This window comes from Gekko japonicus, unplaced genomic scaffold (genome assembly GCF_001447785.1).
Source record: "Gekko japonicus isolate JY-2015 unplaced genomic scaffold, Gekko_japonicus_V1.1 scaffold78, whole genome shotgun sequence".
Classification (NCBI taxonomy): domain Eukaryota; kingdom Metazoa; phylum Chordata; class Lepidosauria; order Squamata; family Gekkonidae; genus Gekko; species Gekko japonicus.
This window is the reverse complement of record NW_015165236.1, coordinates 281,345-296,322: the sequence shown is the minus strand read 5'-3', so window position 1 is coordinate 296,322 and position 14,978 is coordinate 281,345. Positions and strand designations below refer to the sequence as shown.

Below are 14,978 nucleotides of genomic sequence, written 5' to 3'. Positions count from 1 at the left end.
GCTTTCATTTGCAGGGGTATAAGTTTGCACATGCACACAAAAGCTCATACCCAGACTCAAACTTGTTGGTTTTAAAGGTGCCACTGGACTTAAAACTTTTTTTCAGATTCCTTGGTGCCACCTTGTTCCCCCCCCCCCTTTGTTATCGGCACTTTGCTAAGATGGTTTTTTGTCGGATCATCAAAATGCATTTGCCAAAAAGAGAAAGATGAGAGCTCCTCCAGTTAGCACCAGGTAAGAATCATGGAACCCCCCCCCCCAGTCTATTCTCCAGCACGGGAACCTGCAAGCCATTCCCACCTCCAGAAATTGTCTCCTCTATCAAAGCAGACCCACGGGAAAAAGGGGGGGGCACAGCTGACCTTGGAGAAGGCGTTCCAAAGGTCCCACCTGTAGCAGTTGCCGCATTCAGAACTCGGCCCTGCCGCGACGCACGAGAGCAGACGCGGATGGGGAAGGCCGCCAAGCATCCCTCGCTCCCCCGCATCATGTGAAGAACGGACCGACCGGAGAGAGAGGCTGGCCAGATACAGAAGCGAGGGGGAATCCCGGCCACAAAAGAAGGAAACTCCCTCGCATTCTACCCAAAATAATACCCTGCCTGATTTTCTCAGGCGACTGGTTGCCCTCTCCCCTCCCTCCCTCCCTCCTTAAAAAGTTTCCCCTCCCTGAAGAGAAGCCGGATGAACACCTGATTGTCAAGATGCCTTCCCACAAATGCGGTGGGGTCTCGGACCCTCTGGTGCGCCACAGAGGGAAACTGCGTCAAGGGGCAGCCGTGTCCGTCTGCACCTCAGAGACCAAGAAACATTGTGGGGGGTGCTGGTGGTTTAATCTTTCACGAGTCAAAGCTTGTATCTGATTTAAGGGAGCGTTTGACTCTCAAAAGCATATACCCTGGACCAGTGCTCCCTCTAAGCAGTGGAGGCTTGTGAGCCAAGATTCAACTTTGCAAGCGACTGGTATGAACGTTGTGAGCGAGCCATTTGGCTGCTGCGTAAATCAGTTTGCTCTGGAGCCAGCCTTCCTGAGCGAAGACAAAAATGTGTGAGCTGGAGGCTAAAAGACTGTGAGCTAGCGCACACTAACTCAGCTTAGAGGGAACGCTGAACTGGACCCGTGAAAACAGAGCTCTGCTTGGAATACCCCTCTTTTCACAAGAGGCCAGACCGCCTCCCTTTCAGCAGAGCTTGCTGAACAAAGTTTCCCTCTGCTCTTTTGCAACAGCCCTGCCTTCCACGGACTTTAGCAGGGTGCTTTTCTCAAATCCCACCATTCCTCCAAAGCAGCAGCTAGGGATCTCCGGGTTAGCCTCACAACCACCCTGTGAGGTGGGCTAGGTTGAGAGAAAAACGACCGGCCCGAGGCCACCCGGTAAAGCTTTGCGGCAAACAGGTACTTGAACCCAAGCCTGCTCCCCCCAAGTCCAAGTCTGACGCTATAACCACCGCAACGTACCGGCTCTCTAAGAACCAAGGTAGCTTTGGACCTTTACCATGCTAGAAAGAAGAATGCTATCCATTGCCTTACTGAAAATGGCAGCTTTAGGGGGTGTGCGGAACGACCAGGGTGTACGTGCTGTGCACTACCTGAGCGTTGGTGCGCATGCACTGAACACTAAGCAAGGTCCAGCTGCTCTTCACTCAGGGATCTAATTCCCAGAAACTCGAGGGAAGGAGGCAGACTTGGAAGACAGACAACTTGAGCATCTCCCAGGGAAGACAGAAAAGGAGCAAGGCCTCTCCAAAAAGGCACACTCAGGAACCGTCCAAGGACATGGATTTAACAGGAACGGGGAGCAGGAATAAAGGGACTGTCCCTGTTAGACAAAGAGCATGGGCGCATACTCCGCAGTGGCCTGCCTTCTGCAGGTGCCGGCAACCCCCGCTCCCCCTGCCCCTGCACCCCAAAGCGCAAAGAGGCATCCCCAATGCTCCTTCCAGCGAGCGACACCGCCCCCCCCCCAGGAAGAAAACCCCACCACACACGTTGCCCACATCTCCTACCTTCACCCTGCAGCCTCCTTGTGCCTCACAGAAGTGAAAGCACTTGAAATCTGTTTCACTTTTGAAGCAGGCTGTGGCATGTCAGAAGGAAGCTATGCAAGTCGCCCTCCCATGTGCAGGGTCAGGCCCTTTCCTTTTCCCTCCCGTGTCTCTCGCAGGGCTCTTTCGGGGTGGCCGAGCCCATCGGGAAAGCCCCAGCCTCAGTTTCCTGGCCTCCCCAAGGTGTTACTATTGGCAGCAGCTGCAGGTTTTGGCCACTGCTTTTCCTGCCAACCTAGCAGTTCGAAAGCAAGAAATTGCAAGTAGATAAATAGGTACCACTTCGGTGGGAAGGTAACAGCGTCCCGTGCACCTTGGTGTTTAGTCATGCCGGCCACATGACCACGGAAACGTCTTCGGACAGCGCTGGCTCTTCGGCTTGGAAACGGAGACGAGCACCACAACCCTAGAGTCGGATTCGACTGGCTTTCGAGCAAGGGAACCTTTACCTTTTTACCTTTTTTCTCGAGAAGAGACGAATCGGTTCTTATACTCCGCTTTTCTCTACAAGGGCACAAAACCAAAATAGGACCCACGGTAAGTAGGAAATACCAAAACTCAGCAAATACTGTGCTACAGATGATTATAAAATATCTCAAATAATTTTTATATATTTTTTGTACTTTATTTTTACAATTGTACTCCTCTAAGTCTATTCTGAATGAGTGCTCAGTCTTCCTCCAGCAGAGGTCCAGATATCCTCCTGTTTCAGTGTCTTCCTCAGGGAGTTCAACAGATATTTCCAAGCACGAGGTTGACAAATACCAAAATATTTATCCAAATTTTTCAATGAACGCTGCAAAAAGTCTCTCTTAGTGAGCTCAAAGCTTCCTCCAAACACGTGGAGGAAGACTGAGCACTCATTCAGAACAGACTTAAAGGAGTCCTCCCTCTTAAAACTTTTGTATAATTAAGGAGGACTGATATTAATAAAGGGGTTGTGCAGTAACTTTTGTGATATGCTAAGAGACGATACTTAGGTGTTTTGTATTAAGGCTTATATGATAAATAATAGATGGTGAATAAATTGTAAAAAATATAATACAAATATATATATATATAAATATTTGAGATATTTTATAATCGTCTGTGGCACGGTGTTTGCTGATTTTTGGTATTTCTCTACAAGAGGTTAGAGAAGATCTCCTGGGTCCCACTCCAAGGCTGCATACAGGTGCACCTGAGAACTGGAGCAGGTTAGGGGTTTCTGCTGTGGGGGGGGGGGGGGAGCTCTGCTGCCTGCCCCTACAGTTGCCAACCTCCAGGTGGGGCCTGGAGGACCCCCCCAGAATTACAACTGATTTCCAGACTACAGATACCGGTTCTCCTGGAGGAAATGCGGCTTCAGAGGGTGGGCTCTGTGGCATGACGTACCTCCTGAGGTCCCTTCCTGCCCTAAGTCCCGCCCTCCCCAGGCTCCACCCCCCATAGCTCCAGGAATTTCCCCACCTGGAGCTGGCAACCCTACCCCTCAAGAAGCCTCCGGATGAAACGGCGCTCTTGTCAGGACCGCCTTTGTTTGTTTGGGGAGGATTATCCGGCCAAAGGTTAATTTAATCATTGACTTCTCCATTTAATTCATTTATACCCTGCCTTGCTCCCCAGTAGATAGCCAAAGCAGCTCACATCTTTCTCCTCTCCTCCACGTTATCCTCACAACAGCCCTGCGAGGTAGGTGAGGCAGAGAACGTGACCAGCCCAACGTCTCACGGGCTTCCGTGACATGAGTGGGGATTTGAACTCGAGTCTCCTGGATACCAGTCCACCACTCTTAACCACTGCGCCACACCGGCTCTCATTTCGTTTGGCACTTTTTGAGTCCAGTGTTCCCTCTAAGCTGAGTTAGTGTGAGCTAGCTCACAGTTTTTTAGCCTCTAGCTCACATGTTTTTGTCTCAGCTCAGGAAGGAGGGGGCTCCAGAGCAAACTGATTGATGCAGCAGCCAAACCGCTTGCTCATAACTTCAATGCCAATAGCTCACAAAGCAGAATTTTTGCTCAGAAGACTCCACAGCTTAGAGGGAGCACTGTTTTGGACGATCGCTTATTATTGTAAACCAAGCAAGGGATTTTTTTGTTTTTCATGCCCTTGAAAAAAACCCCGGAAAACACCTGTTCCCTCCCTTGGCTCCAACTGACTTGGGAACGTTCCAGCCAACCAGGTGAAAAGGCAAACTGACCTTACCAGGAAAACCCCTTCCCTTTGTCCTTAATCGCTTGCTCGGGAGATGTAATCATTTTTAAAGCCAAGCCACCCTGTCTAGACCTCAGGTTGCCCACTGGACGAATGCGGGGGGGGGGGGGGGGGAGAGGATGTCCTGTTCCTTTAAGAGGGGTTTGGGCAGTGGACGCTTTTCAGGTTATGGAGATATAAAGGATATCGAATCGCTTGCAGGACAAAGTGGTACGGAAGGGAAAGCTGTCGTAGCAGCCATTTCCTCCAGGGGGACTGATCTCTTGTCCTCTGGAGAAACTGCTCTTTTTCAAGGACAGCTCTTGTCAGAACTATGGCATGCCCAAGGTCATCCAGCAGGTGCAAGTGGAGGTTCGATTCCCCACTTGCACCTGCTGGATGACCTTGGGCAAGCCGTAGTTCTGACAAGAGCTGTCCTTGAAAAAAGAGCAGTTTCTGTCAGAGCTCTCTCAGCCCCACCGACCTCACAAGGTGTCTGTTGTGGGGAGGAGAAGGGAAAGGAGTCTTTAAGCTGCTCTGAGACTCCAGTGGGTAGTGAAGGATGGGGTATACATCCAATCTCTTCTTCTTCTTCTACCTACCTCCCAGGGTGTCTGTTGTGGGGTGGGGAAGGAGTTTGTAAGCCGCTCTGAGACTCCTTTGGGTAGTGAAGGGCCGGGTATAAATCCAATCTCATCTTCTTCTTCAGTTATAAAAATGGGAGATCTCCAGGCCCCACCTGAAGGGTGGCAACGCTGAGCTTGGAGAATGAAGGCACATTTCTCCCTCCACACACACAACCCAACTTGAATGAGAAAGAGACTGGGGGGGAGTTGTTGTGATCTTTTGAAAAATATCACAAGACAGGGCAGGGCGGGGGGAGGGAGTTGGGAAATGCATGGGTACACCCAGGGCTATTTTTGGGCAGGAACGCACAGGAACGGAGTTCCGGCTGGCTCCTGAGTTGGCCACGCCCAGCAGGAACTCATTAGCATAATAGGCCACACCTAACAGCAGGAACTCATTAGGATTGGCTACATTAGGGGTGTGTGGCCTAACATGCAAAGGAGTTCCTGCTACAAAAACAGAATAAGAAGCAAAAAGTGGGTGTGGCTGGATGACCACACTTCTGGTAACACACAGGTGTGTGGCTTAATATGCTAATGAGTTTCTGCTGTTGGGTGTGGCCTATTATGCTAAAGAGTTCCTGGTGGGCTTTTTCTACAAAAAAAGCCCTGGGTACACCCGTGCAGAAGTGGGAAACAAAATCTGCTTCCCAGTAGCTCCCAATCCACAACAAGCAGCCGTCATGGAAACCGTGAGTCTCTCCTCTCTCCTAATGGGCCGGGCAGCGAACGTCCCCTTCTCCAAACGGAGCTGCCGACAGGCCTGGAGAGGAAAAAAATGTCCTTTAACAGGGGCCAAAAATCAGTAAACACCGTGCCACAGGCGATGATAAAATATCTCAAATAATTTTTATATATTTTTGTTTTATATTTTTACAATTTATTCACCATATATTATTTATCATATAAGCCTTAATACAAAACACCTAAGTATTGTCTCTTTATATATCACAAAAGATATTGCACAACCCCTTTATTAATACCAGTCCTCCTTAATTATACAAAAGTTTTAAGAGGGAGGATTCCTTTAAGTCTATTCTGAATAAGTGCTCAGTCTTCCTCCAACAGAGGTCCGGATATCCTCCTGTTTCAGTGTCTTCCTCAGGGAGTTCAACAGAGATTTCCAAGCACGAGGTTGCCAAATACCAAAATATTTATCCAAATTTTTCAATGAATGCTGCAAAAAGTCTCTCTTAGTGAGCTCAAAGCTTCCTCCAAAGTGAAAAGGAAGCCAACATATAGCCAAGAAAAGGGAACAAAAAACTAAATTGCCACTTGGGGTTTTATTCTGGCTTTATTCTCATTAACTGCGTTGGACTGTAAAATCTGTATCTTGTTCTATGGCATTATGCCTCTCTTGTACATCGCCCGGAGCCCGGCAAAGCTAGTATAGGGCGTTTAATACATTGAATCAACAAAAACAAAAACACCAGTCTTGCCCCGAGACCTTCAGCTCCCCTTAGGAAAACCTGCCTGCATCCAGGGAATGACGGAGCACCCACAACAGGCCCTGCTGGTATCGGAATGGCCCTCAGCTTCCCCAGACAAAGACAACCCTGCAGGGACAGTGTGCATTTCCCTTCCTTTTCTACCACTTGGGCTTCTGCCAGCCAACTTCCCCCAGGGGTGTATGTGGTTCATCCGCTGAAGTGTCAGACCTCCAAGCGGCCGTGTCCATTCACCAGGGGGGATCTCTACCCTTTCATTGGCACCCCTGACTGACACAGTGCCAGGGTTTGGCTACAGAAACCTGAATTTGGTGTAGTGGTTAAGAGCACTAACTCTAATCTGGGAGAACCGGGCTTGATTCCCCACTTCTCCTCCACATGCAGCTGTTGACGTGACCTTGGGCAGTCTCAAGTTCTCTCGGAGCTGTTCTCTCATGAGCAGTCCCCGAGAGAGCTCTCTCAGCCCCACTTACCTCACAGGGTGTCTGTTCTGAGGAGGGGAAGGGAAAGGAGATTGTAAGCTGCTCTGAGACTCCTTCGGGTAGTGAAGGGCAATGTTCCCTCTAACCTGTGGAGTCTTGTGAGCAAAAATTCTACTTTGTGAGCTACTGGCATTAAAGCTGTGAGCAAGCGATTTGCCTACTGCATAAATTAGTTTGCTCTGGAAACATCCTCCCTGAGCCAAGACTAAAATGTGTGAGCTGGAGGCTGAAAAACTGTGAGCTAGCTCACACTAATTCAGCTTAGAGGGAACACTGGTGAAGGGTGGGGTATAAATCAAATCTCCTCTTTCTCCTCCTCCTCCTCTTCTTCTTTCTCCTCCCTGCTATGCAAGAACTGGAGAAGAAAAGGAACTCTGCACATGCCCCGGGGACCTTCTGGTCTTTTCCTGAAGACAGCAGTTCCTCACACAGATTAAGGTGCGTTTGTCGGTCAGGGAAAACCCGTCTGTATCCTCGATCTTTGAAAGTTGGCTATGGTCACTTATAGAATACAAGCAATCGTCAGAGGACTCCTGAGCATGTGCAGAGTGTTTGTTCATCAAAGCTCGTGACCGAGAGAAGGATCATTCCTCACAATCCTCACTGTGTGGATTCTCTTACAGGATTGGGGTTCATCTGCTAACTTGGGGTCAAGAATGCATTTTCACCAAAATGGAAATGTCTCGGCTACGTGCCTTTTCCTAAGGGAAGTTGCAGAACTTCAGCGGAACCAATCCAGACCGCCGGCCTTAATGCTTCCATTTATTCAGGAATGACTTTGCCTCGGGCATCGTGTCCAGCCGTGTCTTCTGCTAGATGGCCGCGCGTGGAAAGTAGCGTTTTCTGGCGTCTTTGTGGCACACAGGGCCGCATTATGACTTTAGTGGGCCCTTCACACCATAACAATATCAATATTAAAAATTATTTTTGCTGTAACTTGAAGCACTTCAAAAAATAATAATTCTGTTGTAGGCAAAATGTAATCGGTTTTCGTGGGTCCTAAAATTTCATTCTTTTCTGATAAGAGGAAAAAATCAATAGATTTGTTCATTTTAAAAAGTTCATTTAAAAGTTCATTTCCCCCCTTCTGGTTTTAAAAGAAAAGAAGAAGAAGAAGGAGAAGAAGAAGCAGGAGGAGGAGGAGGAAGAGATTGGATTTATACCCCACCCTTCACAACCTGAAGAGGAGGAGGAGGAGGAGATTGGATTTATACCCCGCCCTTCACTTGGAGTCTCAGAGCGGCTTACAAACTCCTTTCTCTTCCCCTCCCCACAACAGACACCCTGTGAGGTGGGTGGGGCTGAGAGAATTCTGCCACAAACTGCTCTTTTTCAAGGACAGCTGTGCCAGAGCTTGTGACTGACCCAAGGTCACACCAGCAGGACAAGTGGAGAAGTGGGGGAATCAAACCCGGTTCTCCCAGATTAGAGTCCGCACACTTAACCACGACACCAAACTGGCTCTTCATTTAGTAAACGATATCAGGAGGATATTTAAACAGATCTCAGTTCAGTGGTCTCCATGCGCCATAGTGCCACAGTGTGTTTGTCGCCAGGCCATTCCAATACCCCGCTGTTACCAAACTCCTTGTTGGTGGTAGTGATGGTGGCAGCTCCTAATCGAAAGCCTGGCGGAAGAGCTTCGTCTTACAGGCCCTGTGGAACTATGCAGGGTCCCACAGGGCCCTGATCTCTTCCGGGAGCTCATTCCACCAGGTAGGAGCCGCCACCAAAAAGGCCTTGGCCCTAGTACCAGCAAGCCTGGCCTCCTTGAGGGGCCTGGGGTCACCAGATGTTGCGTCCCCGACCGTAGTGCTCTTGGGGGAGGCACACACACATACCCTGCAGTCTCAGAGTGACTTGCAATCTCCTTTCCATTCCCCTCCCCACAACAGACATCTTGTGAGGTAGGTGGGGCTGAGAGAGTGCTTTCGAGGACTGCCCTTGAGAGAACAGCTCTGAGAGAACTTGTGACTGGCCCAAGGTCACACCAGCAGCTGCATATGGAGGAGTGGGGACTCAAACTCCCAGATTAGAATCCACACACTTAGCCACTACACCAAACTGGTGTGGGCCCCTAAAAGTATAGTTGGCCCTAGGCAGTGTGCCTATTGAATAAGCTGGTCCTGGGAGTACAGCTGTGTGTCTTCCGGTACATGGCCTGCATATCAGATCTGGCGGAGGGTGTAGGACTTCCCCACCTAGGGCAGCCCATAAGATCCAGAACATGCCAGTCTCTTGCTAACCCCCCTCCGAACCGTCAGACCCGTGCTTCTCCACTGTGGATTCAGTATCTGTCATGAGGAAGTAATGTCTCTGTCATCTCTAAAACGGGACACGTGAAACCCACGCTTTCGTTCTGAAGGGAAGGCGGCCTGAATTCAGTAACAGCGCTCAGTCCCTTGGCTTCTCCTGTGGCCATGATTCCTCTGCGTCGATCACTTGCAATTCCGTACTCTGCACACCCCAAATTATTTCCGGCTTTCTGCTTTGGGCGCACCTTTCCTTGGCCCCAATTCTTCCCCTCTGCATAGTCCCCAGATTAACCGCTCGGATAAGGGGAAGGCGGGAGCTCTGTGACTGACACGAGGACCGGCCAATCAGCCCTGCGCGCAGCTCTCCCAGTACCAAGTGGAAAAGCACGTTTCTTTCCAGCTTGATCTCAGCAGAGGAGATCATACACGTCTCCCAAATGCAGCAGAGGTGCGTTTCCCCATTGCGCTTAGGCTCAGTTCTCCATCGGCCAACCAGGATTGCTGGCATAGCGGTAGAGTGCCTGACTAGGTAAAGGTAAAGGTTCTCTTGCTCGAAAGCCAGTCGAATCCGACTCTAGGGTTGCGGTGCTCATCTTAGTTTCAAAGCCGAAGAGCCAGCGCTGTCCGAAGACGTTTCCGTGGTCATGTGGCCGGCATGACTAAACACCAAGGCGCATGGAAGGCTGTTACCTTCCCACCGAAGTGGTACCTATTTATCTACTTGCAATTTCTTGCTTTCGAACCGCTAGGTTGGCAGGGGCTGGAACTAGAGACGGGAGCTCACTCCGTCATGCGGCACCCGGGTCTCGAACTAGGGCCTGAGTTCAAATCCCTGCTTGAAGCTCAGCGGGTAACCTTGGACCTGCCACAAGCTCCCAGCCTAACCTTGCAAAGTTATTGTGTCTGAGGACAGGATGAAGGGAGCAGAGAATGATGTACGAGGCTGATGTAACAGGACCTGGGTTTGAATCCCTGCCGCAGAAGCTCAGCGGATGGACCTTGGGCCTGCCGCAAGCTCCCAGCCTAACCTACCTTGCAAAGTTGCCGTCAGTCTCCGTGAGGGAGAAACACATGACAGAAATAAAGCAAATATAGACGCATTCAACAATAAGGATCGATCAAAATGGGGCATCGTGTTTCTTCACACCACCCGTGCCCATGGAATAAATAGCATTCGATAAAGTAAACTTACCGCCCAAGCTTCTAGTCCTGGCCGATTTCGCTTCCCACGCATCTCCTCGGTTGTCGCCACAGAACTGCAGGTGACCCTGAGGCGCAAAGGAGTCCGGAAGCAAGTCCTGCCTTCCCACCAGAGTCAAGCAGATCTTCCTCGCTAGATCCTCCCTGTCTTTCTCGTGGAGCAAAGTCTGGAGGTATTCCCTGGAGATGATGCCCGATTCGGACATGAGGTCCAGCAGGGCCTGAATCTGGAAGGCCGAAGCCCTGCTCAGGACCTCTCGCACTCCCGGCAGGATCTCCTGGAAGAGGTTCATGCCGGCGGGATTCAGCGCCGGGAAGAGGACTCGAGACGCGAACCGGACGGTTCACATATTAATATCGGAGACCAGAATTGCATCCTGTAAGCACTGCGGAAAAGATGAAGTGAGAAAAGGACTGTGGCATTTTTAAATTCGGCGTGGCGGGGAAATCAGGCAAGCCGTTTCCTCATTTAATCAGTGCTTAAAACACACTTCCAAAGAAGCAGAGATTTTTTGGCTAATGCCGACACAGCGAAAAATGGATCCGTCCAGATTCTCAGAATGCTCCGATATCTGCAACTGACTGCAGAACAATCATTTCAGGGACTTTCTTGTTCTCTGAGAGGAGGAACTTCTCCCAGGTGGAATTGCTGAAATCAGCACAGCACCAAAAAATTCACAGAAGAACCTCAGAAGAGCCCTGCTGGATCAGACCAGTGAGGGTCCATCTAGTCCAGCCTTCCGTCTTACACAGTGGCCAACCAGTTCCCCTAGAGAGCCAACAACAGGGCAGAGAGGCCGAGGACTTCTCCCAGATAAGAACATCAGAAGATCCCCGCAGGATCAGACCCGTGAGGGTCCCTCCAGTCCAGCCTTCCGTCTTACACAGTGGCCAACTGGTTCCTCTGGAGGGCCAGCAACAGGGCAGGGAGGCCGAGGCCTTCCCCTGAGAAGAACCTCAGAAGAGCCCTGCTGGATCAGACAAGTGAGGGTTCATCTAGTCCAGCATCCCGTCTCACACAGCATGCTGTCTCACTTGGACTCAACGCAAGAAGTGAGTTGAGTCAACACAATTGACAGGGTAGGGTATTACGCTAACCATACAATAGGATTAAGGTTGTAGAACCAACCGGGAGTCTAAGAACTGAAGCAAAGCCTAAGTCTTAACATGACACATTAAATGATACAGAAATTACATAACTGTAGTTTCAGTAAGCTAAACACAACACATTAACTGATACAAAAACCACATAGTAGGAACCTGTCAGCTATGCTGCCATGGGGGTTGGGATGGTCTTTCAGTGTCTGTGTAAATTGCTTTTGCATTCTTCTCTCTCTGCTTTGCGCTGAAATGCTTACCTCTTAAGAAGTACAGGTGGTGGCGTGTGTTGTCTGCCTTCCAGGCCAGCCGTGGGAGCCGGACAATCCCCAGCTTCGCATAGTAACGCTTGCCGGCTCTAGCCCGCACGGGGGAGGGTGCATAATTGGCCAGCGCAGTGGGGGGGGGGGGTGCATACGAATGCCCTATATCTCATTAGGTTCAAGAGGCAACTGCCATTCTTAACAGTGACTGTGTTAATGCATCTATGGCTCTTCAATAAAAGTATAACCTTTCTAAAGAAGTGTGTACTCCGCTGCTGGCTGTGGGTTCTGACAGAACCTAGTTTCTGTAAGCGAAACAGAGCAGCACAGGACCACAGTCCCTAATGACTTGTCTAAGTAACTTTGTGAATCATTTAGTATAGAGTAACTCATAGAACAGGGGCTGCGTTGGCTCAGAGGTTAAGATGCTGAGGTGCAGACCGGAAGGTCAATAGTTCGGCAGTTCGAGACCCTGCAGTTTGAGAGCCAGTTGGGTGTAGTGGTTAAGTGCGCGGACTCTAATCTGGGAGAACCGGGTTTGATTCCCCACCCCTCCACTTGCACCTGCTGATGTGACCTTGGGTCAGTCACAAGCTCTGGCACAGCTGTCCTTGAAAAAAGAGCAGTTTGTGTCGGAGTTCTCTCAGCCCCACCCACCTCACAGGGTGTCTGTCGTGGGGAGGGGAAGGGAAAGGAGTTTGTAAGCCGCTCTGAGACTCCAAGTGAAGGGGGGGGTATAAATCCAATCTCTTCTTCTTCTTCTTCTTCTTCTACTGCTGCGTGAGGGAGTGAGCTCCAGTCTCTGGCCCCAGCTCCCAGCAAGAAAGTAGATAAATAGGTACTGCTTCAGTGGGAAGGCAACAGCGTTCCGTGCTAGACAGTCAGGCCGGCCACATGACCGTGGAAACATCTTCAGACAGCGCTGGCTCTTCAGCTTGGAAACAGAGATGAGCACCACCCTCTAGTCGGATTCAGCTGGCTCTCGAGCAAGGGAAACCTTTACCTTTACCTTTTGCTACTCGTAGAACAGTCCTCCTGAATAGTTCAGTTTTTCATAGGTTGGGGAAAGCCAGGGGAGGGGGGGTACCTTCCTGATCTCCTCGGACAGGTTGTTCCATAAGGTGGGGGCCACAGCGGAGAAGGCCATGCATATGGTAGAGTTCCCGCGACAGCACCTTCTCCATGGTGGCCCCTACCTTATGGACTGGCCTGTCCTCTCCTGGCTTTCCACAAACTGTGCAAAACTGGGTCACCCTGCAAAAAACGATTCACAGCGTTTCTCGGACAAAGTATTTGGGACTGTGTTCTGGGCCACTGGGCATAGTTTGCTGTACGCTGGCTGGATCCTACGATGTAACGTGGCGTCATTTAATGTGTCATGTTAACAAATTGCTTTGCTTCAGGGCTCTTCTTTAAATTTCTGGTTGGTTCTACACATTTAATCCTATTGCATTATTGATTGAATATCCCATCCTGTCGATTGAGAGAAGAGAAGAGATTGGATTTATACCCCGCCCTTCACTACTTGAAGGACTCTCGGAGCGGCTAACAAACTCCCTTCCCTTTCCCTCCCCAGAACAGACATCCTGTGAGGCAGGTGGGGCTGAGAGAGCTCTTTTGAGGACTGCTCCTGAGAGAACAGCTCCGAGAGAACTTGTGACTGACCCAAGGTCACCCAGCTGGCCGCATGTGGAGGAGGAGTGGGGAGTCAAACCCGGTTCTCCCAGATTAGAGCCCGCGCTCCTAGCCACTACACCAGACTGGCTCGCAGATTGTATTGACTGGCGCTGTATAATCCTCCTTGAGTGCAAGGGAGAAAAGCAGATTATAACGAACGTAAATAAAATTAATTCAGGCAGGGTCGTCGTGTTGGTCGGAAGCAGCGGAACAAAGTTTGAGTCCAGCGGCAGCTTTCAGACCTACAAAGTTTTATTCTGGGTCTTAGCTTTTGTGTTCCTGCACACGAAAGCTTGAACCCAGAATAAAACTTTGTTGGTCTTAAAGGATTCATACTTTGTAATTAAAGGATTCATACTTTGTAATTAAAAATAATTAATTAAAATTAATAGATCACGGATGGGGTGGTGGCAGCACAGGCAGGTCTCTGCCCTCCATGAGCTTACAGTCTGAGGGAACTAACACGGCGGGGGGGGGGAGCAGGAGGGAGAGATTGGATTTATACCCTGCCCTTCACTCAAGAGTCTCAGAGCGGCTTACAAACTCCCTTCCCTTCCCCTCCCCACAACAGACGCCCTGTGAGGAAGGTGGGGCTGAGAAAGCTCTGAGAGAACTGTCCTTGAGTGAACAGCTCTGACATAACTACGGCTTCCCCAAGGTCATCCAGCAGCTGCAAGTGGAGGAGTGGGGAATCAAACCCGGTTCTCCCAGATTAGAGTTCCCGCACCAAACTACACCAAAGGGTTGGGGTGGAGGGATGCTTATGGGCCAAAGAGAAGCACTGATAGTTATGCCCGATGCTGTTTTTTTCTTTCTTTTTTTAAGCATTTCCTTGTTTTGCTTAAGCTCCAAACTGATTGGCGTCCCTTCTGCAAAAGGCGTTCTTGGCTGGGCGTCTTTGCAGTGGGCCGGCCGGTGGAGCCAGGCTCACTGCAGCACCTAATATAAAGTCTATTTCCTGCTATTATATAAAAGGGTCTAAAGGCTGCTCAGAAGTCACGTGATTTCCACCAACACGGACGGCTAAAAAAATGCACCCTCGACGCTCCCCCCCCGCCCCCCTTTTTAATCGCAGCTCTCCAGATGACATCGCTGGGATATTTATTTCCAAGTTTCGGTTTCAAAGGGCGAGTCCCAACAGAGACTGAAATATGAACTGACAAATCTTCGCAGGAGGTGGAAAGCACAGGCAACCCCCCCCCCCGGTCTTAAGAGCTCCGGATGCCAGCCTCCAGGTGGGGCCTGGAGATCCCCTGGGATTACAGCGGACCACAGAGATCAGTTCCCCCTTGGAGAGAATGGGTGCTTTGGAGGGGGGGGGGGGCCTGTGTGGCATTGTGCCCCCACTGAGGGGGTCCCCGCCCTCCCCAGGCTCCACCCCCAAATCTCCAGGGGTTTCCCAGACTGGATCTGGCAACCCCACTCCCCCCTATCCCCTGGCAACCCCTAGCAAGAGCAGAAGCCTGCTAGTGACTCTTGTCGTTCTCCAAATGTAACACCTGCAACACGGAAAGTGAAATTGTACTTCCCGTGTGTGTGGGGGGTTCTTTGGCCCTAACCATAGGGTTGCCAGCTCCAGGCTGGGAAAAGCCTGGAAGGAGGAGGAGGAGGAGGAGAAGAGGAGGAGAGGAGGAGGAGAAGAGGAGAAGAGGAGGAGATGGAGAAGAAGAGGAGGAGGAGGAGGAGGAGGAGGAGAAGAGGAGGAGATGGAG

The 14,978-nt window shown here is 50.4% G+C and overlaps 1 protein-coding gene across 1 annotated transcript in view; it reads right to left on the bottom strand.

The window, feature by feature from the left end:
• The window catches only part of CIITA (class II, major histocompatibility complex, transactivator), a 60,196-nt gene extending 49,675 nt beyond the window's left edge, over positions 1 to 10,521 (bottom strand). The window contains exon 1 of the mRNA XM_015409877.1: positions 10,221 to 10,521. Coding sequence (XP_015265363.1) covers positions 10,221 to 10,521 — 301 coding nt within the window. The remainder of the gene's footprint in view (positions 1 to 10,220) is intronic.
• Positions 10,522 to 14,978: the final 4,457 nt, after the last annotated feature.